Raw genomic sequence first — 23,134 nt, 5'->3', positions numbered from 1 at the left:
TTCTGCAGAACATCACCCTGTTCGGGTGATGTTCGAGTTCGGCCGAACTCCTGACGGTGCTCGGCCAAACCGTTCGGCCATATGGCCGAACTAAGAGCGCATGGCCGAACGTTCCCCGAACGTTCGGCTAGCGCTGTGATTGGCCGAACGGGTCACGTGGTTCGGACCCGAACGCGCTCTGATTGGCCGAACTGTCACGTGGTTCGGGTAAATAAATACACGAACCACGTCATATCTCCGCCATTTGTCTGTGGGTTTAGCTTTGGGTAGGCAGGCAGGGTAGTTCGCGCTCCAGCCACGCTAGCCAGGGTCCCCCCCAGTCATTGTGTGTCGCTGCTGGGAACAGTAGTACACCGCTCGTTCAGCCACACTATATAGCATTCTGTGTACTGTTCTGTGTCTGCTGGGAACAGTAGTACACCGCTCGTTCAGCCACACTATATAGCATTCTGTGTACTGTTCTGTGTCTGCTGGGAACAGTAGTACACCGCTCGTTCAGCCACACTATATAGCATTCTGTGTACTGTTCTGTGTCTGCTGGGAACAGTAGTACACCGCTCGTTCAGCCACACTATATAGCATTCTGTGTACTGTTCTGTGTCTGCTGGGAACAGTAGTACACCGCTTGTTCAGCCACACTATATAGCATTCTGTGTACTGTTCTGTGTCTGCTGGGAACAGTAGTACACCGCTCGTTCAGCCACACTATATAGCATTCTGTGTACTGTTCTGTGTCTGCTGGGAACAGTAGTACACCGCTCGTTCAGCCACACTATATAGCATTCTGTGTACTGTTCTGTGTCTGCTGGGAACAGTGGTACACCGCTCGTTCAGCCACACTATATAGCATTCTGTGTACTGTTCTGTGTCTGCTGGGAACAGTGGTACACCGCTCGTTCAGCCACACTATATAGCATTCTGTGTACTGTTCTGTGTCTGCTGGGAACAGTAGTACACCGCTCGTTCAGCCAGACTATATACCATTGTTTACTGACACTATATAGCAGACTATATAGCATTGTGTGTACACCGCTCAGCCAGACTATATACCATTGTTTACTGACACTCTGTGTACACCGCTCAGCCAGACTATATACCATTGTTTACTGCCACTCTGATTCTGCTGGGAACAGTAGTACACCGCTCGCTCAGCCAGACTATATACCATTGTTTACTGACACTATATAGCAGACTATATAGCATTGTGTGTACACCGCTCAGCCAGACTATATACCATTGTTTACTGACACTCTGTGTACACCGCTCAGCCAGACTATATACCATTGTTTACTGCCACTCTGATTCTGCTGGGAACAGTAGTACACCGCTCGCTCAGCCAGACTATATACCATTGTTTACTGACACTATATAGCAGACTATATAGCATTGTGTGTACACCGCTCAGCCAGACTATATACCATTGTTTACTGACACTCTGTGTACACCGCTCAGCCAGACTATATACCATTGTTTACTGCCACTCTGATTCTGCTGGGAACAGTAGTACACCGCTCGCTCAGCCAGACTATATACCATTGTTTACTGACACTCTGTGTACACCGCTCAGCCAGACTATATACCATTGTTTACTGCCACTCTGATTCTGCTGGGAACAGTAGTACACCGCTCGCTCAGCCAGACTATATAGCATTGTGTTTACTGCCACTCTGTGTACACCGCTCAGCCACACTTTATAGCATTGCGTACTCTGCCAGTCAGTGTGTATATTGCTGGGATCAGTAATACTCCACTCACCGTCAACCACTATATGAGCTCAACATGAGTTCCCCAGAGACCTCCGCTGTGAGCAGCACTCCCAACAACAGCAACAGCCAACGCCCCACGCAAGCTATAACATCCACCCCAGCAGCCAGTGGTCAGCAGCAGCCCTCCCCGGAGGAGAACGTTGTGTCCATCAGTCCGTCGCCAGAGCGATTAATGAGGGCTGCCATTGAGGAGATGATGGGGCCTGATGTGGAGGAGGAGGTCTGGCTCAGGCCAGCATCCCAAGTTAATGTTGAGGACGATGAGGGGTCTGTGTCTGGGGATGTTGGGGTGGCAGAGGTGGTGGGTGGGTCAGACTCAGGAGAAGAGTTGTATGATGAGGATGATGATCGGGACCATCTGTATGTGCCTCAGAGTCCGACCCCGGAAAACATGTTGTATCGTGTGTTTAGGTACTAAAATCTGCGATCCCTCCCAGTAGTGTTGGGCGAACAGTGTTTGCCACTGTTCGGGTTCTGCAGAACATCACCCTGTTCGGGGTGACTATATAGCAGACTATATAGCATTGTGTTTAATGCCACTCTGTGTACACGGCTCAGCCACACTATATAGCATTGTGTTTACTTCCACTCTGTGTCTGCTGGGAACAGTAGTACACCGCTCACCCGCCACTGTATAGCATTGTGCTCTGTGTCACTGCTGACAATAGTGGTACACCGCTCACCCACCACTGTATAGCATTTCTGTACTGCCACTGTACTGCTGCCAGTCAGCGTGTACTTTAAGGATAAGTGAAATGAGGAAGAAATCCGGTGAAAGAGGGAGGGGCAAGGGAAGAGGTGTTTCCCCTGACGGTTCACGTACAGGCCACAGGGGAGCACCCAAGAAAACCCACTCAATACTGCCCATGTTGTCCAGGACAACAACCCTCACAGATCCAAAAGAACAGGACCAGATAATTACTTGGATGACCTCTCAAGCGTCCAGCAGTGGGTTAAGCAGCACCAGCACATCACGCACGAGGTCCGAGTCCTCAGCCAGTTAAAGTCTGGGCTTTCTTTGAAGACTGCACTGAGGATGTTACCATGGCGATTTGCAAGGTGTGCAAGACCCGCCTGAGCAGGGGGAAAAGTATTAACAACCTCTCCACCACCAGCATGAGCCGCCACATTCTATCCAAACATCCCACTCTGTGGGCAAACGCGGCAGGACAGGGTACCACCGTACCACCAGCAACACTGCCTCCCTTGGGTTCACCAGACTCACCACCAGACCCGCCTCAGCAGCAGCAGTAGCCCAGCCATTGCGTGGTTCACAACATTCACAAACATCAGACGATGCTGACACTGTCACTTTCCGGACTAGTGCTCTTGAGGTCTCCCAGTGTTCATCAAACACAACAACCAACAGCCCTTCGGTGTGCAGCGCTACGGTTGAGTTGTCTGTCTCTGAGATGTTTGAGCACAAGAGGAAATTGCCAGCAAATGACCCCCGGGCCGTGGCAGTAACAGCCAGCCAGCATAGCCAAGCTTCTGGCCTGCGAAATGCTGCCATATCGAGTGGTGGAGACAAACAGCTTCAAGGGCATGATGTCAGTGGCCATCCCACGTTACGTGGTTCCCAGCCGCTACCACTTTGCGCGCTCTGCAGTGCCTGAGTTGCATGAGCACGTGGTCAGCTAAATAACCCGAAGCTTGAAGAATGCCGTTGCCTGCAAGGTTCACCTCACCACTGACACCTGGACGAGTGCGTTCGGCCAGGGTCGATACATCTCCCTTACCGCGCACTGGGTGAACCTTGTGGAGCCTGGCAGCGATTCCTCACCTGCTACGGCGCGGGTGTTGCCCACGCCGCAAACAGCTGCACCGCCGTCCCTCCCACTGGATAACAACAGCAGCACCTACCTCTCTGACTCCTTCTCCTCCAACGCATCTCAAAGCTGTACCTCATCCGGAAACGCTAACCCAGCACCAGCAGCAGTAGGATCGTGGAAGCAGTGCAGCACAGCTGTTGGCATGCGTCAGCAAGCGTTGCTGAAGCTGATCTGCCTTGGGGATAAGCAGCACACAGGGGAGGAAATTTGGAGGGGAATAAAGGAACAGACGGATTTGTGGCTGGCACCGCTGGACCTGAAACCGGGCATGAAGCTAGACACCTGGCACGAACTGGCAATGTACGCAATAGAGGTGCTGGCTTGCCCGGCAGCCAGCGTTATGTCGGAACGCTGTTTCAGTGCTGCCGGAGGCATCATCACAGATCGGCGTATCCGCCTCTCCACAGAAAATGCAGACCGTCTGACTCAAATTAAAATGAATCAATCCTGGATTGGAAACGACTACGCAACACTCCTGGACCCCAACCAAGTAACATGACCGATGAACATCTGGGATGGTTTAGCGTTTCCGGTCCCTGTTTATTGAACCTCTCATCTGTATTACATTTATGACTGCATGGCGGCAAAAAGCATTGCTGCTATATCCGCACGCTTTTTGTCCTCATGCAAGGCCTGGGTTGTTGTGTCTCACAAAGCGTGGCCTTCTCCTCCTGCGCCTCCTCCTGTTCCATCACGTGTGCTGCTGCTGGGTTAGCGTTGCCGCGTGGTCCCTGTTTATTGAACCACTTATCTTTATTACATTTATGACTGCATGGTGGTACAAAGCATGCTATCCGCACGCTTCTTGTCCTCATGCAAGGCCTGGGTTGTTGTGTCTCAAAGCGTGGCCTTCTCCTCCTGCGCCACCCTCCTCCTGTTCCATCACGTGTGCTGCTGCTGGGTTAGCATTACCGGTCCCTTTTCCTGGAACCTCTTATATGTATTACATTTATGACTGCATGCCGACAAAAAGCATGTTACCTGTGCAAAGAAAACAGACATTTCCCGCATTTAAAAGACAGTTTTCCCTTTGAAACTTTAAAATCGATTTTCTCAAAAACTATAAGCTCTTTTTGCTAAATTTTTTTTCCCTCTTGTACCCACTCCCAAGGTGCACATACCCTGTAAATTTGGGGTATGTAGCATGTAAGGAGGCTTTACAAACCACAAAAGTTCGGGTCCCCATTGACTTCCATTATGTTCGGAGTTCGGGTCGAACACCCGAACATCGCGGCCATGTTCGGCCTGTTCGGCCCGAACCCGAACATCTAGATGTTCGCCCAACACTAATACTGTGTAAAACCTTCCCCATGCTAATCTGTTTGCCAATGTTCACATGCATTACGTCTGCTTTACTAATGCCAATCATACACTGTCAAGTCAATCTTAAGGGCAGAACGTAGTGGTTAGCGCTTCGAATCTCAGCCAGGTCAACATCTGCAAGGAGTTTGTATGTTCTCCCCGTGTCTGTGTGGGTTTCCTCTCACATCCCAAAAACATAAAGATAAGTTAATTGGCTTCCCCCCGAAATTGTCCCGAGACTACAATACATACACTACACAATATAGACATATGACTATGGTAGGGACTAGATTGTGAGCCCCTCTGAGAGACAGCTAGTGTCAAGACAATATATACTCTGTACAGCACTGCTTAATATGTCGGCGCTATACAAATACTTAAAAAAAAAATTCTTGCAAACATCGGTCAGATAAATAGAATTTTCTAAAGTAAACGTGGTCATATACTGTCAGATGGCCAACCGACGAGCCCCCAAAAATATTCCTCTCTGATAAGATTCTAAACACTGATGGATCTATTCCTCCCACACACTGCCTGTGAAAACTATTGAATATCTATTGAACCTCATCATTGCATTGCTCAATGAAGTGCAACTATCCACTGCTGCTCCCATCTTGCATCCATTTGATTGAGACCTTCCATATGGTAAGATCAAGAAATTGTGATTGTCTTGGTGAGAAGTCTAAAGTGTGTATAGGTGTCCCCATATTTACTGGTATCCTCTGCTGCAATCAGCCAGAACAGGCTGCCTCCCAAAGGTGTCATATGGTCCATGTCTTCACTGGTATCCTCTGCTGCAATCAGCCAGGAGAGGCTGCCTCCCAAAGGTGTCATATGATCCATGTCTTCACTGGTATCCTCTGCTGCAATCAGCCAGGACAGGCTGCCTCCCAAAGGTGTAATATGGTCCATGTCTTCACTGGTACCCTCTGCTGCAATCAGCCAGGACAGGCTGCCTCCCAAAGGTGTAATATGGTCCATGTCTTCACTGGTATCCTCTGCTGCAATCAGCCAGGACAGGCTGCCTCCCAAAGGTGTCTCCCAAAGGTGTCATATGATCCATATCTTCACTGGTATCCTCTGCTGCAATCAGCCAGGACAGGCTGCCTCCCAAAGGTGTAATATGGTCCATGTCTTCACTGGTACCCTCTGCTGCAATCAGCCAGGACAGGCTGCCTCCCAAAGGTGTCATATGTTCCATGTCTTCACTGGTATACTCTGCTGCAATCAGCCAGGACAGGCTGCTTCCCAAAGGTGTCATATGGTCCATGTCTTCACTGGTATCCTCTGCTGCAATCAGCCAGGACAGGCTGCCTCCCAAAGGTGTCATATGATCCATGTCTTCACTGGTATCCTCTGCTGCAATCAGCCAGGACAGGCTGCCTCCCAAAGGTCTCATATGATCCATGTCTTCACTGGTATCCTCTGCTGCAATCAGCCAGGACATGTTATCTGTCCTCATGTCATACGGTATGAATTGGAAATTCAGCCTGTGCAGAATGGTGCCGCTCACTCACCCCACTATTATTTTTGAATTGATTTGCCTGTGCCATTGCCTGTGCCGGTGACATCAGCCACCTAGTCACACACAGGAGAGCGTCCTCATTTGTGCTCAGAGTGTGGGAAATGTTTCAGTCAGAAATCTGTTCTTACTACACATAGGAGAAGTCACACAAGAAAGTGTCCTTAGTCACGTCTAATAGTGTCTGTTTATACTGTTCAATAAAATACTGTACTGCAGAGAGATCAGCCACCTAGTCACCCACAGGAGAGCATCCTCATTTGTGTTCAGAGTGTGGGAAATGTTTCAGTCAGAAATCTGTTCTTACTACACATAGGAGAAGTCACACAAGAAAGCATCCTTAGTCACATCTAAAATTGTCTGTTTATACTGTTCAATAAAATACTTTACTGCAGAGAGATCAGCCACCTAGTCACACACAGGAGAGCGTCCTCATTTTTTGTGTTCAGAGTGTGGGAAATGTTTTAGTCAGAAATCTGTTTTTACTACACATAAGAGAAGTCACTCAAGAAAGCATCCTTAGTCACATCTAATATTGTCTGTTTATACTGTTTAATAAAATACTGTACTGCAGAGAGATCAGCCACCTAGTCACACAAAGGAGAGCGTCTTCATTTGTGTTCAGAGTGTGGGAAATGTTTCAGTCAGAAATCTGTTCTTACCACACATAGGAGAAGTCACTCAAGAAAGTGTCCTTAGTCACGTCTAATATTGTCTGTTTATACTGTTCAATAAAATACTGTACTGCAGAGAGATCAGCCACCTAGTCACACAAAGGAGAGCGTCTTCATTTGTGTTCAGAGTGTGGGAAATGTTTCAGTCAGAAATCTGTTCTTACTACACATAACAGAAGTCACACAAGAAAGCGTCTTTAGTCACCTCAGGAATGATGAAAAGTTACAGTCAGACAGCTTGTGAAGCTATGGGGATAAAAGCACAAGTCTCCTGTAAACACACATTATTAGAGCAGCCACAATGATGTGAGCTCACAGTGCTGGAACTACACTACAGATGTCACCTACTCCACAATCAGGGCTTTTTTCAAGCTGCGAGCTCATCCTAATGTCCCATTTCTTGCTGATCATCTTAGAGTGCATATGATGGAAAATTACTGGGCAGCACTAGAGTTATTAGTTACCTGGAACAGTACTCTCAAAACACACCTTTACAGACAAGCCTACAATTTGCTATAGGTCACAATGGCTCACAGCCTCATCTGCTAATGCCTATATCTTCTTCGCTATTGTTTTCACCCCACTTTCCCCTAGATTGTAAGCTTGCAATGTCCTGAACGTCTCATGCATATATCTTCCCCAATATTTGTTTTGTACTGTGTACAGTGCTATAGATGATGGTGCTATATAAATACATAATAATAAAATAAAAAATAATAATGCAATTATAAGAATTATAATATCCTACCTCTTTGATGGGTCCTTCTGGAGACAGAGTGAAATTAGCTTCCTAAATGATTTTCCATATCTTCGGGTCATTTCTTTATCTTCCACTCCAGTTTCTAGTGATGGGGGATCATTTTGTAAGGTCAGCATTAAGACCTGCAGAACACAACGTACGAGTGATGGGAAACCACGGGCAAAATTCCACAGTCATTTCATGCCTTAAAAAGCAGACGTTTCCTTTGACTATAATGTTTATAGAGAAAACTGAAAATCGGAGGTTGGAAATCTGCGGAATTGGACAAAGGCATTTCTGACCATCCCTAATCAGCAGGAGAGCCAGGCAATCTGAATTGTTTAAAACAAAATAAATGTGGCCTCCATATACCTCTGGATTTGGGTGTCCTTTAAAGCAAGTGCACCTCATGTCAAGCAGAAGCCCTCCTCTTCCACATATTCAAGTCCCTCTTCCCCTTGTGCTTAGGCAGCTCCCCACTTCCATATACAACCCCCCCCCCCCCATGCACAGCAGTAGCCCCCTCTTGTATGTACACAACCCCACATGTGCAACAGCAGCAACCCCATTGCTATATATATGATCACTCCCCAATCCCCTTGTGCAGCAACAAGTGTACAGAAGTAGCCCCCTTATGCAGCAGCAGTCATTACCCCCCATGTACAGATGCCATCCTATGTGCCATCCTATGTGCAGCAGCAGCACCCTCTTTCGTGTATGAGTGACATCAGGGCCGGCTCTAGGCAGGGGCGAGAGGGGGCAGAGCCCTCTTAAATAAGTGTTGTGACCCCTCAAATATCTGGGCGCCCGGCGCACGCAATGAGACCCGATCTCTCACTCTCCCTCTGCCACCAGTTTTCTTTTGCTGCGCAAAAACGGCAGCCCAGGCACGCAGAGAGAGAGATGTCAGCCTGGGTGTCAGCTGACAGGCAGCACAGCAGTCACATGACTGTTCCTCTGATTATGCAGATCAGAGAGGCTGTTTTGCTCTGCCCCATTCTGCTCTACTGTGCCGACACAGATTGAAAGAAAGAGCGGGAGCCGGACACGGACAGCTTGGTTATGATGAGGCTGGAGAAAGAAGGAGGCAGAGCTGCTTCTGATGCAGAGCCTCCAGAGAAACAGTAAGTTTGCCTGTAGCTAGAGATGATGGGACTTGGATCCCATGTGCACAGCAGGGAGGAGAGAGCTGCTCCAGCACGTGGTGGTTTGAATCAGTTTTGCAGCCGTGTTTCTCAGCTCCAGCCTCCAGGTTCATCTCTACACTGCTGCCAGGAGGGTATTCTGCTGTGCTGTCTCCCTCCCTCAATGCTCTGTCCCTTCTTCCTCTGTCAGCCCATCTGCAGATGTTACCCTTCCCCCTCCCCTCGCTGTCCCCTCCATGCAAACACTCTCCTATCTCCCAGCAGAAGCTGACAGGTCTGTTCTCCTATCTCACATCTACACTTTTTCTTGCCTGGAGACTTTGCTAACCCACTATTTTTCTTTTTTTTTTTCTATTAAATTTCATGTAGATTCATTAATTTCTAGTGAAACATTGCTGCAGTACGATTATTTTGTGGTGAAACGCTGGCCACATTATGATTATTTTATGGTAAAACACTGCTCCACTGCTTGCATTTCATGTGTCAGAGGTAATTGTTCTTGCACTTCATGTGTCGGAGATAACGGTTGTTGCATTTTATGTGTCAGAGGTAATGGTTCTTGCATTCATGTGTCGGAAGTAATAGTTCTTGCATTTCATGTGTCGGAGATAACGGTTGATGCATTTTATGTGTCGGAGATAACGGTTGTTGCATTACACGTGTCGGAGATAACAGTTGTTGCATTACACGTGTCGGAGAGAACGGTTGTTGCATTACACGTGTCGGAGAGAACGGTTGTTGCATTTCACGTGTCGGAGAGAACGGTTGTTGCATTTCACGTGTCGGAGAGAACGGTTGTTGCATTACACGTGTCGGAGAGAACGGTTGTTGCATTTCACGTGTCGGAGAGAACGGTTGTTGCATTTCACGTGTCAGAGAGAACGGGTTGTTGCATTTTATGTGTCGGAGATAACGGGTTGTTGCATTTTATGTGTCGGAGATAACGGGTTGTTGCATTTTATGTGTCGGAGATAACGGGTTGTTGCATTTTATGTGTCGGAGATAATGGGTTGTTGCATTGCCGCCTCACTGTTGCGCGTTACATTACAGTTAGCCCCGCCCACATGATGTCATGACCACACCCATTTTTCGCCTAGCGTTGCTGAACTAAAATTTGCTTGAACATGATGCCCCCTTCATATTTCCGACTGCCCCCTCATATGTGCCTGTCTAGAACTGGCCCTGAGTGACATACAAGCACAGTAGTAGTGCTGAAACTCCACATAGAGCAACCTCCATGTGCAACAGCAGTCTTTCCCTTCCACCAGAGGAGCCCCTCCCATGTGCTGCAGCAGCAGTTCACTGCCATGTACAGAAGCCACCCTATGTACAGCAGTTGCAGCCTATTTCTGCCATGTCCCGCTGTCCCTCCTATGTACCGTAGCTATCCCTTCTCTTATGTACAGAGTCCTTCCCATGAGCTGCACCAGCATCTTTTCCCATGAACTGTATAGGAGTCCTCTTAAGTTTCAAAGTTGCTCTCTTTGTCACATGCTCAGCAACAGCCCCTTTAATATCCAACAGCTCCCTTTTTGCTGTGGAGATCTCTGTGTGCAACTGTCCTATTCTCTCATAGCCATAGTATTATATTTCCAGTTCCTGCTTTTCTGCAGCAGAGGTTTCCCCCCTCCATGTACAGTCCACCCCCATCACACACATACACACGCATGCAAGCGCTTTCCCCCAGGACATGGCCTATAATGAAACTCAGCCCTACTGCTGTAAGTTACTTCCTGTCATGATAACACCAGAGGTTCTAAAATACCTCTAAATGAATATAGGAAAACAAATAACAAACAGTAAATACAACATGAAATGCTTGCTGGAACTCCCTCACTTACACTTAAAAAAAAATTGATTTAAAAGCTAAATGCTGTGTTTGTTCCTGTGAAAAATATTTTGTGTACTTTCTGTTTCAACAGGGACTAAGGAAAATTTTCTCTAACAGGAAGTGTACAGTCGGGAGCAAAAAAGCCAACAAAATTCCTGCTCTTCTACTTATGATTATATTTTGAGCACCCTAAAAAAAAAAACGAAAAAAAATGATGCTATGGTGTATTTGGGGGGTAGGTCTTATATATACAGTTTACAGACAGTAAAAAGCAACTTCTCTGTTATTTCAAGATTTGTATCAACTGGCTACCCACTATACATCCAGAAGGGGGCGATATTGTAGCATTTCTAGTATAAGCCAACATGTAAGATATCTCAGCTAGGAGTCAATGGGACATACTGTATGTGCAAAACTTTGGTAAAACTGCTACAGCACACAGCAATTTTACTATTGCTTAGGCCAACAAAGTGTCGTTCATGGCGCAATTAACGTGACCCACATTACACTTGTTACTCTAACATTGCTCGCTTTACCAAGGTAACACAGGTCACGCTAATTGCGTAACATGTGCAACCTTATCAGAGTAAGTAACGGTTAAAATGCTGTGCGCTCTCGGCACACGCCAACTTAATTGAAGAACATGTTCGGGAATCCGCTCCCTTCCCTCCTCTACTGCCACTGCTCTCTAGATTTATCATCATCGCAAAAATCAACCACCTCATCCCCCCAGAAGATCTACCAACCTTAGTCCACGCCTTCATTACATCCCAACTGGACTGCTGCAATGCTCTCTACACTGGCCTTCCAAAAAAGGGCTTGTCCCGCCTAGAGCTGATACAGAATTCTGCTCCCAGGCTGTTAACCAACCAACCCCGTCACTGCCACATAACGTCAGTCCTGCACTCCCTTCACTGGCTACCTATAAAATGGAGGGTCCTATTTAAGATCGGCCTACTGACATTTAAATCACTAAATAATCTGGGCCCAGGATACATGAAAGAAATGTTACAGCTGCGTACCAATCTCAGATCCACAGGTTCTAATAATTTAGTCATACCCAGAGTCCACTTGGAAAGGGAAGCCCACAAATCTGGGAAGGTAATCAAGGATAATCCCAGTAAGCTGATCAGAAGGGAAACATATGGCCTGCATTTTGGGTCCTGACAAAGGACACCGAGGCATTACCTATATCTGTCCTCTTCTCCTCATTCATTTAGTCGACTCTGATTCATGACGATATGAACTTTTGCATGCCAGATGTGTTTCTCAATCACTGGTTATTTCAGCTGTTGCATAGGCATGTTCATAGCTTCAAATATGCTGTCAATCCATCTTAACCTCTGCTGTCCTCTCCTTTTGTCCTTTTTCCCCCCTAGCATTAAGGATTTCCCCAAAGAATCTGGCCTTCTCATGATGAGCTATATCCTATTAACATTTTTCCGGAGTTTTCTCCAGATAGATAATTTTATACCTTATCAATAAAATATTTTTAAAGCTCCTACCATGTAAGAAATTTCTCAAAATGAGTTTGATATTACTTTTTACCTACTTTTTACTACTTTTTCCATTGCTAAGTCCTGGAAAATGACATTTTAGATATTAAGAAAAATGATCTCCTTGAAGTAAACTCAGGAGAAAGGTTAATAGGATATGCCCCTCGTTACGATCCAGAGGGATTTACAGGTTCACTTAAAGTATTAACGGGTTACATCTTCTAGCTTATACAGAATAGATTATACAAATTCCGATCAGGTTTCCGATTGAATATTGAGGAACAAGGACAAATACACAAATTGATAGTCAGTATTTCCATCTATATTTCCTAGCATACCTGATCAGCTTCCAATTGCATAACAGATCAATTGTAAGCTTGCTGATTAGATATGCTAGGAAATATAGATGGAAATGCTGACTATCAATCTGTGTGTATGTCCTTGCTGGCAACCAGCAAACTGTATTTGCTCCATGCTACTGTGCAGGCATGAGGAGTCCTGCAGCTGTGCAGTGCGGCTGCATTTATTCATAGATGGGAGCACAGCCGCAAACTTCTAAAGAGCCCCAGCACTGAATCGGTGGTCTCAAGAAGGACGTGGGAAGCATCTGAAGGATCCAGAAGCTTCCCTCTACCGTGGTAAGTGTGGCCCAGTGCACACCAAAACCGCTAGCAGATCCTCAAAACGCTAGAGGTTTTTGGAGCAGATTTCAGAGCGATTCTAGGCATGTTTAGAGAGGTTTGTAAACATGCCTAGCGTTTTTGGGAGCGTTTTGTGTAGCAGAGTTCATATATTGTTACAGTAAAAGCTGTTACTGAACAGCTTCTGTAACAAAAAACGCCTGGAAAACCGCTCTGATCTAGCGCTTTTCAGAGTGGTTTTCCACTTTCCTATACTTCACATTGAGGTAGAAACGCTTCTGCAAACCGCAAAAGTGCTGCAGGACCCATGTTTGCGGTTTTCTAAAAACCGCAAACCGCCGGTGTGCACCATCCCATTGAAAAACATTAGCCAAGCGTTTTCACAGGCGGAAGCGGTTTGCACCAGGCCTGTGTGACTTTTTCTCCTTAAAGGACATCCGAAGTGAAAATTAGCTGATGAGAAAAACAATTGTATCTATCCTCCTTCTCCTAAAAATGACTTTTTTTTTAGATATCCCACAGTTTTATTTTATACGTAAATCTAATTTTTCAGTTTTTACTGTTTCATTGTCTCTGCTCAATGACACCTTCATTGAAGTATGCTAGAGTTCAAATTTATGAATTATTGACCCGATTTATCTCTTTTCTGCTCCAGGAAGCCATTGACTGACAGGAAAGGGTTTTATAGCTGTAATTACCTATCATTGAGGGTTATGCTATAATCTGGCGCAGTCTGACCCTGTCCCGACACGGGCAGAAACTGTTACTTGCATACCTGATGTTTAACTCTTTCAGGCAGAGAAATAAAAAAAGGAACACACCCTAGTTATTAGTATGCTAGGCACCGTACATACACGTCTATCTCATCATGTCACATATCACCTCAGTTGTCCTTTAAAAACGATCCTTTAACTGGCTGCCATCCGCGTCACGCCGATAGGACCGCCTAACGCCGATTGGCGTAAAGTCCTTGGGGCTTGTTTTGCAGGAGATCTCCGCTCTGCCTTCAGCCTCCTAGTGACGATCGCCGCTCAGAGACTGTTAGACGACTGTTTCGCCATCTAATATACCTGTACAGCGCTGCGATCTAACGCAGCGCTGTACTGGGGACAGCCATGTGACACGGCTCTCCCCCTGGGACACAGGAGAGAGATCGGCTCTTATAGGCTGAAGCCTATGACACTATGACAGCCGATCACCGTGATTGGCTGGCTGGGGGGAGGGAGGGATTTAAAAAAATAACAAATAAATAGTAACATTTATTTAAAAAAAACAACAACAAATATTTATAAAACAAAAATCACTGAGGGAGCGATTAGACCCCACCAACAGAGAGCTCTGTTGGTGGGGAGAAAAGGGGGGGGGATCACTTGTGTGCTGTGTTGTGCGGCCCTGCAGCGAAGCCTCAAAGCTGCAGTGGCCAATTAAGCTAAAAATGGCCTGGTCTTTAGGGGGGTTTAACACTGCAGTCCTCAAGTGGTTAAAGTTACAGGTTTGCTTTGAGATTGTGCTCCAAACAATAAGGGTTTTTTTATCACCCAACACCTTCATGAAAAGCTGTGTGGCTCGAGCCCTTTACAGTGGGATGCAAAAGTTTGGGCAACCTTGTTAATAGTCATGATTTTCCTGTACAAATCATTGGTTGTTACGATAAAGTCAGTTAAATATATAGGAGACACAACACACAGTGCTATTTGAGAAGTGAAATGTAGTTTATTGGATTTACATAATGTTCCCAATAATTGTTTAAATAAAATTAGGCAGGTGCATGCATTTGTCATGTTATTGATTCCAAAACCTTTAAAACTAATTATTGGGACTCAAATTGGCTTGGTAAGCTCAGTGACCACTGACCTACATACACAGGTGAAGCCGAATATGAAAAAGAGTATTTAAGGGGTCAATTATAAGTTTCCCTCCTCTTTTATTTTTTTCTGAAGAGTAGCAACATGGGGGTCTCAAAACAACTCTTAAATGACCTGAAGACAAAGATTGTTCACCATCATGGTTGAGGGGAAGGATACAGAAAGCTGTCTCTGAGACTTCAGCTGTTTGTTTCCACAGTTAGGAACATACTGAGGAAATGTAGGACAACAGGCTCAGTTCAACTTAAGGCTCTAAGTGGCAGACCAAGAAAAATCTCGGATAGACAGAAGCGACGAATGGTGAGAACAGTCAAAGTCAACCCGCAGACCAGCAACAAAGACCTACAACATCATCTTGCTGCAGATGGAGTCACTGTGCATCTTCAACCATTCAGCACACTTTACACAAGGACATGCAGAGAGTGATGCAGAGGAAGCCTTTTATCCACCCACAACACAAACAGAGCCACTTGAGGTATACTAAAGCACATTTGAACAAGCCAGCTTCATTTTGGAATAAGGTGCTGTGGACTGATGAAACTAAAATTGAGTTATTTGGGCATAACAAGGGGCGTTATGCAAGGAGGAAAAACAACACAGCATTCCAATAAAAACAAGTATAGTAAAATATGGTGGTGGTTCCATCATGCTGTGGGGCTGTGTGGCCAGTGCAGGGACTGGGAATTTTGTAAAAGTTGAGGGACACATGGATTCCACTCAGTAACAGCAGATTCTGGAGACCAATGTCCAGGAATCAGTGACAAAGCTGAAGCTGCGCCGGGGATGGATCTTTCAACAAGACAACGACCCTAAACAATGCTTAAAATCCACTAAGGCATTCATGCAGACGAACAAGTTCAACGTTCTGGAATGACCATCTCAGTCCCCAGACCTGAATATAATTGAAAATCTGTGGTGTGAGTTAAAGGGGTTCTGTGGGGGGTTGCGGAGGAGAAAAACAGACACTTACCTTGGGCTTCTATCAGCCCCGTGCAGCGGTAATGTCCCACGCCGTCCTCCTCCCATCTGCCGTTCTCCGCCGCCGGCCCTGGTCTAAGTGGCATGGGATCCAACTGCGGCTGCGCTAGAGTGGCCGCGCACCCGCTCGCTTCCACCTGCGTCATCGGAAGCTTACTGCGCAAGCGCAGTACAAGAACCCGTTGTACTGCGCCTGCGCAGTAAGCCTCAGATGACGCGAGCGGAGGCGCGGCAACGCGCATTATTCGTCTGTGTGACAGCCGAATAATAGCCCGGTGCCGGTTGCGGGGAACGGCGGATGGGAGCAGGACAGCGTGGGACATTACCGCTGCAGGGGGCTGATAAAAGCCCCAGGTAAGTGGCAGTTTTTCGCCTCAGAAACCCCCACAGAACCCCTTTAAAGAGAGCTGTCCATGCATGGAAGCCATCAAACCTGAATGAACTAGAGATGTAAAAAGGATAGAGGAATGGTCCAAAATACCTTCAACCAGAATCCAGACTCTCATTGGAACCTACAGGAAGCGTTTAGAGGCCGTAATTTCTGCAAAAGGAGGATCTACTAAATATTGATTTCATTTATTTTTTGTGGTGTCCAAATGTATGCACCTGCCTAATTTTGTTTAAAAAATTATTGCACACTTTCTGCAAATGCATTAAACCTAATTTCACTTCTCAAATATCACTGTGTGTGTCTCCTATATGATTTATTTAACTGACATTTTTTATCTTAACAACCGATTTATACAGGAAAATCATGACGATTAACAAGGTTGCCCAAACTTTTACATCCCACTGTACATAGATCTCCACCCTGTGTGTGCTTCATATCACTCTCTCACCTTCATTGGAGGATACTTGTGATAGGGAGCAGAACCTGTTGCTAATTCAATGGCAGTTATTCCGAAACTCCATATATCAGCTTTGAAGTCATATCCTCGTACCTGCAGGGATAAAGACAAAAACGACACAAGAATACTAATAATAATACATGTGACTGAAACTAAAGCTGTGTGCTATTTAGACTAGAGTAATCATTTTTTATGTTTTAGATAGTGTAGAGGGTTTATTCCTTGGCCATTTTTATAAATATCTGTGTCTCTATTGAAATATTTCACATAAGTTCTTCTTTTGGGGACAGTTGAGACAAAAAGAGAAAATAAACTGGATTTCAGAATGTTATAGCTGCCAGTGCCACTGGAATGGTGAAATATCACCTAAAGGAATTTGTGTTCCTCAGAGGTGGGGCTTCCTCTTCCAAGAATGAGATTTCCTCTTATTTCCTGTCATGTCTTTAGAGAGGAGTGACGAGTCAAATTCAAATTCAAAAAAAGCTTTATCGGCAGGGCCAAATACATTTAGCATTGCCAAAGCTAAACAAGGTAATTCATGGAAGGGGGTGGTTGTGTTATCAAGGAGGTTGAGAGTGTATAGGGGACAGTATGAGGGGTATAGGGGTCACGTTCCTTCTGCAGTCCATGGGGTATCATGTTTCTCTCAGTTGGTGGCAGGCAGTGACATATCGGGCAGCTATTCCAACCATTGTCTCCTCTTCGCCCAGTAGGCTGTAGAATCTCTTCGAAGTATATATACTGTCTCTAGTTTGAGTGTTTAAGTCGTATATATATTCATAGCACATGCAAAAAAATAAGTTGCCATGGCTGCTTGGGACCTAGCTCAATAATAAGATGCGCAGTAAATCCGTTCTTCATACATGTCTTCTTTAATCACATGTAGACTGTTCAATTGTTATTTGTGTAGGTTATGAACCTTGCCTTTATGGCAAATGTACACTTGTATCGTTTGATCTGAATGGGACTCGAAAAATATGATTCAAAGACAGAAATTGTCTAGAGGCCAACTTTAAAGTAAGCCTAAGGGGAAAATAGATGTAAAAACATAACTATCTGCTGAAGTTTTAGGACTTCAGACATTCCATGGCCCACTCTCGTGCACGGCCTCCCCCCAGTGCTGCTGTTGTGGCCACGGTTTACATCTCCGACTGGTTCAAATGGGAGCAAGCTGCATGCGCTATCCACTCCACCCACACTCGTCAATCGCCCTTCTGAACAGCTGTGCAGAGCAACCACGACACAGAGAGTCCTGGGAACGAGCGCGGTTTGAGAACAGTAGTAACCGAGGTTGTCCAGTATGCTGGTGGCGACAGCACAGAGGGGAGGCCAACCTCAAGAAGAGGCCACCGAGTGTGTTAATAACCTAAAGAATGGCCAGATAGCTATTAATTTTAGGATCTAAATACAATAAAAGCAGATAAATACATCATACTGTGGTCTCAAAGACACCTGACAACTGGAGAGAGAGAAGAAAGCCCCCAGTTTGGCTGGACGTTCTCAATAGGCAGCATTAGTGGATGAGAAGCCTTTAAAATATGTGTATATACCCGTGCAGCAGCATTATATTTGCATTTAGACTAGGCACCGGCAACTACACAGCTCTCTTACACCTGTTATACCTGGCATCCATTGTTGCACTTATATTTGCATTTGTCATCTGACACTATGGGCCCCCTTTCTGTACTAAGATGAACCATATCAGCCCATTTAAGTATAAGTTCACTGTCAATTTTGCACAAATAAATTTAGTGGAACAGCAGAACGTTATTAGCTATTCATTTTACATTTATTTTCACCTAAGGTTTACTTTTATGTAAATCTAATCTCACCTGTTCCATTACTTCTGGGGCCATCCAGCAGGGGGTGCCAACAAACGTCTTTCTAACTTTATTTCTGGTGACATCACCGCCAGTGGCTAGAAATGAACTAACTCCAAAATCTGAGACAAAAGGAAACAATACACAATAAACAAAAGAGAAACATACTTCAGCTTAAAACCATTTAAATTGTAACACTGGCAACAACAGTAAAACGAATAATAAAGGTTACTTTATCATCTTCATTATAACTGTTTATAGGTTTCCAAGAAAGAAGGAAACATTCCTATGACTCAGATTATTATTATGCATAGCTGTGACCTTTTTTGCTGTGCTTTACATAATAAACATGTTTTACAATTATTGCTATTATTATTTTAGAGTCATTATAATTTACAAAGCAACAATACATTATGCAGAGCTGTACAATAAATTGGGGTTATAAGTTACAGACCTGCATAAATAACAACTACAAATTATAAAACAGGAGGTGGCAGGGGAAAATATACAACAGATACTGTAAAAAAATGGGACTGTGGGTTATCAACACTGAGGGAATGCAAGTGAGAGAGGGAGATGAGAATGCAAATTTGAAGGGCCTAGGTTAACAGTGTTAAAGCAAGTGACATTATTAATTATGCAGGAGAACAGAGGCGCCAAAAGGATAAAAGGGAGCTAAATGAGCGTAAAAAAACAAATTCTTGGTAAATAGAGGAGGTAGTGGTGGACTTACCTCCTCCAAGTAGACACACAACGACTGTAGTAAACACAGTCAATATATTTTATTTATGAACTCCAAATATGCAACGCGTTTCGCAGGTTTGATCCCGCTTCATCAGGCAATAACAACGGAACAATAGCATATGTGGTCAGTAGAAGAGCCAGGCACCTCTGTTTTTGAGATGATTAATTGTATGTGTTTTACTAAAGGTAAATATAACATAGAACTGAGTCTCATATTTTTATGTTCAGTTTAACTACTTTAGTACTGCAGGATCTGGCCCCTTTAAGGGCCATAGCCTTTTTCCATTCCACTACTTTTTGATCACTTTGATTCGGTCACAGTGATCAGGCGGTCAGGAGCCAATAAAAAGGTCTCCTGACTGATCTACAGAGCGGTGACGGTGGGGCGCACAATTGCATGACATGCTTAGGCAGCCACAAGTGCGGCATAGTTTTAACATGCGGCAGTCCCAAATCTGTTAAACAGCCTAAACAAACATACTGTCATTAAGTTACATTAGTTATGTTAATTAAAATAGATAGGTAATATAATCTCTTACCCATCCTGTTTTAAAAGAACAGACAAATGTTTGATTTCATGAGGGCAGCCATCTTTTTGGTTGAAAGGAGGTGACAGGGAGCTGAGACACAGTTCCATCTGTCCTGTGTGCTGATCACCCCTCCCAGTTGCTAGGCAAAATGAATAACAACATAGGAAATCCCATCATGCTTTGCCCAGCATCAGGGAAAAAAACCCGGGAAGTTTTCTTTGATGGGTGGAGCTTAGCTAAAAATGCAGCTAAAAATGATGCTTTGGTAAGAAAAACAAAGTTCTGATGCTGTGAAACTGTTAAAGAAACACCAAGCCTTTTCAGTTCTGCTGAGTAGATTTTCAGTCCGGAGGTTCACTTTACGGACTTCATTTTAAGACTGAATTCTAAAAAGCATTGGTGACAAAGCTGCCTTGCTGAGCTGAAAAAAACAAACAAACTGTAAAATAATGACTCTTTGAACTTTATAGCACAAGGCCTTTTCTGCCTCAAATAACACTCTTTTGGCTTCTATTTATTTTTCAGGACTCAGTTCAAGAAGCTGTTTAACAAGCTAACTTGCGTAGATAACGACCCCAGTTTTTTACCACTTAAGCCAATCTGGACGGATATATTTGTCCAAAAATCGCCACTCAAAGGCAATCTGGACAAATATATCCCTCCAGCAGTGTCGCTGGCCTTGTGCACACATATCTGTGTGCAGGCGGCTGTTCCCTGCAGCTATTACAGGGGATTGATTGCTGAAGAGGAACCAGTGTTCCCCGAGGCAAACGATTCCCTGCAAATTAATCAAAATGCCTCCAAACAAAAAGGTATTTGATTCATGAACCAAAATGTAAAAAAAAAGATATTGCACTCCCTGGTATATTCCAGGAGAGTGCTTAGCGCCACCTAGTGGCCAAAAAGTAAAATTAAAGTAGAAATGGAAAAAAAAACAATACACACTAAATAAAACTGATCTACCCTCCCCCCTGCCCATTTACTAAAAAAAATTATAAAAACACACGTTTAAAAAAAATAAAAATACACGTTTAATAAAAAAAATTACAGTTTAAAAAAAAAAATACATAAACCATTACCTTAGAGCCTAAAACTTTTTAATATGTATGTTGTGTTGTGTTGTTTCTAAATAAAATATTTGAGTCATACATTGTACTAGGGAAATATTTTGAACGTTGCAATAATCGGGACAAATGGGCAAATGAAATGTGTGGATTTTATGCACAGCAGAATGTTTTATTTTAAAACTATAATGGCCGAAAACTGAGAAATAATGATTTTGTTTCTTAATATTCCTGTTAAAATGCATTTAGAATAAAATAATTCTTAGCAAAATGTACCACCCAAAGAAAGCTTAATTGGTGGCAAAAAAACAAACAAGATATAAATGATATAGGTGTGATATAAGTAGTGATACAATTATTGGTGAATGAATGGAAGGAGCGCTGACAGGGGAAAATTGCCTTCGTCCTGAAGGTGTAAACACCTGCGGGCTGAAGTGGTTAAACATGTCTTATACTGGAAACAGAAAGGGACTTCAGACAATTTTTACAGTAGGTCTAGTATTACATGCACCTGTGTCACATGTCACTTCAGGTGTGCTGTTAAAAGAAGCATCAGGCAATATATAGAAAATAAGATCTACTTACCCGGGGCTACCGCCAGCCCCCAGCAGCCGATATGTCACTTGCTCCGGTGTGCAGTAAGCTCTGAACCAAGTCAGCGTGACCATAAGCGGCTCTCACACAGGCGCAGTAGATGCCGACATGGCGAGGTCGGCATCTCCAGCGAGGGGATCCTGGGATACTGGAGCTGCAGCGAGGGACATATCGGCTACCAGGGCTTTAAGCAGATCTCATTTTCTATATATTGCCCAAAGTTTATTAGGAAGAAGAAAAGAGCTCCAGAGTGTTGAAGCAACCCTACAGAACCTTTGGAGCCGTGCATAAGAAAAGGATGCTAGTGAGGAAGCCTTAAGAAGATCTTTAGAGAGAGGAGAAAGGCGTTAGGGGTCTATTTGTATATAGAGTCTGAAATGTAAGTGAAACAGGAGCTGGGAAGTGATTAATAGGCAATGCACAGGATCTTGAATATGATTCTGAGATGAACTGAAAGCTAGTTTAGAAATCTGCAGAGAGAAGCAGATGAAGTGTAGTGAGAAGAATCCATATAAGACTAGCTGCTGCTTTCATGATAACACATAGACATGAGACTAGTTAGTGGAATACCAGATGAGAGGCTGATGTAGTAGCTGGGAAGAGAGAGGAGAGAGAGAGATGAGCAAATACCAAGAATTTAAAGTGGACCTGAACTCTTGCACAGAACAGAAGACATAGATAAATGCACCCTGTATATATTTAGAGAGTTTAGCATGTCTAATTCCCCCTCATCTGTGACTAATCACAAGTTGTAATTTGATCCCCCTCCGCTGTAGCTGCAGGCAATCCAGTGCTGGCTCCCCCGAAGTGTCTCGCAATCCGGGCTCGACAAGGCTAATATATTTACCTTCCCTGGCTCCAGTGGCGGCGCTGTTCAGGCACTCAGCATGGAGATAGGCGGAAATAGCCGATCTCTGTCGGGTCTGCTCTACTACGCAGGCACAGGAGACTTGCGCCTGCGCAGTAGAGTGGCCCAACAGCGATCGGCTATTTCCGCCTACCTTCGAGCGGAGGGCTGATACTGCGCTGGAGCTGGGAAGGTAAATATTTACATCCCCGCCGGGAGCTTTTTTGCGGCCACCGTTGGACACAGGAAGACGGTGGAAGCTTCAATAGGATCCCGAGGCTTCCCTCACACGAGGTGAGTACACCCCAGGGGAACTTTTTCTCATTACAGGTTTTCTTTTAGGGCCCGTTTCCACTAGGGCGGTTTCGCCGGCAATTCTGCAGAGTTTCCCCGCACATCATTCGCACGGGAAACTCTGCCATAGGGGATGACGGCGCCGCGGCGGAATCGCTTGCGGGATCGATTCGCCCGGAACCCCCCGCAGATTTCGCCATGGAGGCTGCGAATCCCATAGCCGTGCATGGCACGGCTCATGGGATTCGCCTGCGATCCCGCCCACCGGCTCAGTACGGTGTGCGTCTGCGAGACGCACCCCACACTAGTGGAGACGAGCCCTTATTTTCTGGCCATAGGAAGGAACTCAGTTAATATTATATTCAGCAGCACAGGGTTTTTTTTAGAAACCCCTTATTATCTTGTGACTCATTTATTTTGAATTTATATAAATTACCATCTTCTGCAACACTATACAAAGTACAAAGTCCTGCCGTTAGCTGTCCCTCTGAGGGGTTCGAAATCTCACTGCTACTATGGTCAACGTCCATCAAAGTCTAAGGAGGCCAATTCTATTTATGTTTTTCAGATGTTCGAGAAATGCAGAGTGCCTGGAGAAAACC

General features: G+C 44.9%; 1 protein-coding gene across 1 annotated transcript in view; it reads right to left on the bottom strand.

The window, feature by feature from the left end:
• The window catches only part of STK39 (serine/threonine kinase 39), an 827,935-nt gene that overhangs the window by 372,954 nt on the left and 431,847 nt on the right, over positions 1-23,134 (bottom strand). The window contains exons 6-8 of the mRNA XM_068247051.1: positions 18,472-18,581; positions 16,631-16,732; positions 7,845-7,978 (exon numbers count right to left, since the gene is read on the bottom strand). Of these exons, the coding sequence (XP_068103152.1) occupies positions 7,845-7,978; positions 16,631-16,732; positions 18,472-18,581 (346 nt within the window). The remainder of the gene's footprint in view (positions 1-7,844; positions 7,979-16,630; positions 16,733-18,471; positions 18,582-23,134) is intronic.

The sequence above is a fragment of the Hyperolius riggenbachi genome, chromosome 7 (assembly GCF_040937935.1).
Source record: "Hyperolius riggenbachi isolate aHypRig1 chromosome 7, aHypRig1.pri, whole genome shotgun sequence".
Classification (NCBI taxonomy): domain Eukaryota; kingdom Metazoa; phylum Chordata; class Amphibia; order Anura; family Hyperoliidae; genus Hyperolius; species Hyperolius riggenbachi.
This window is presented reverse-complemented; position numbering and strand designations above follow the sequence as displayed.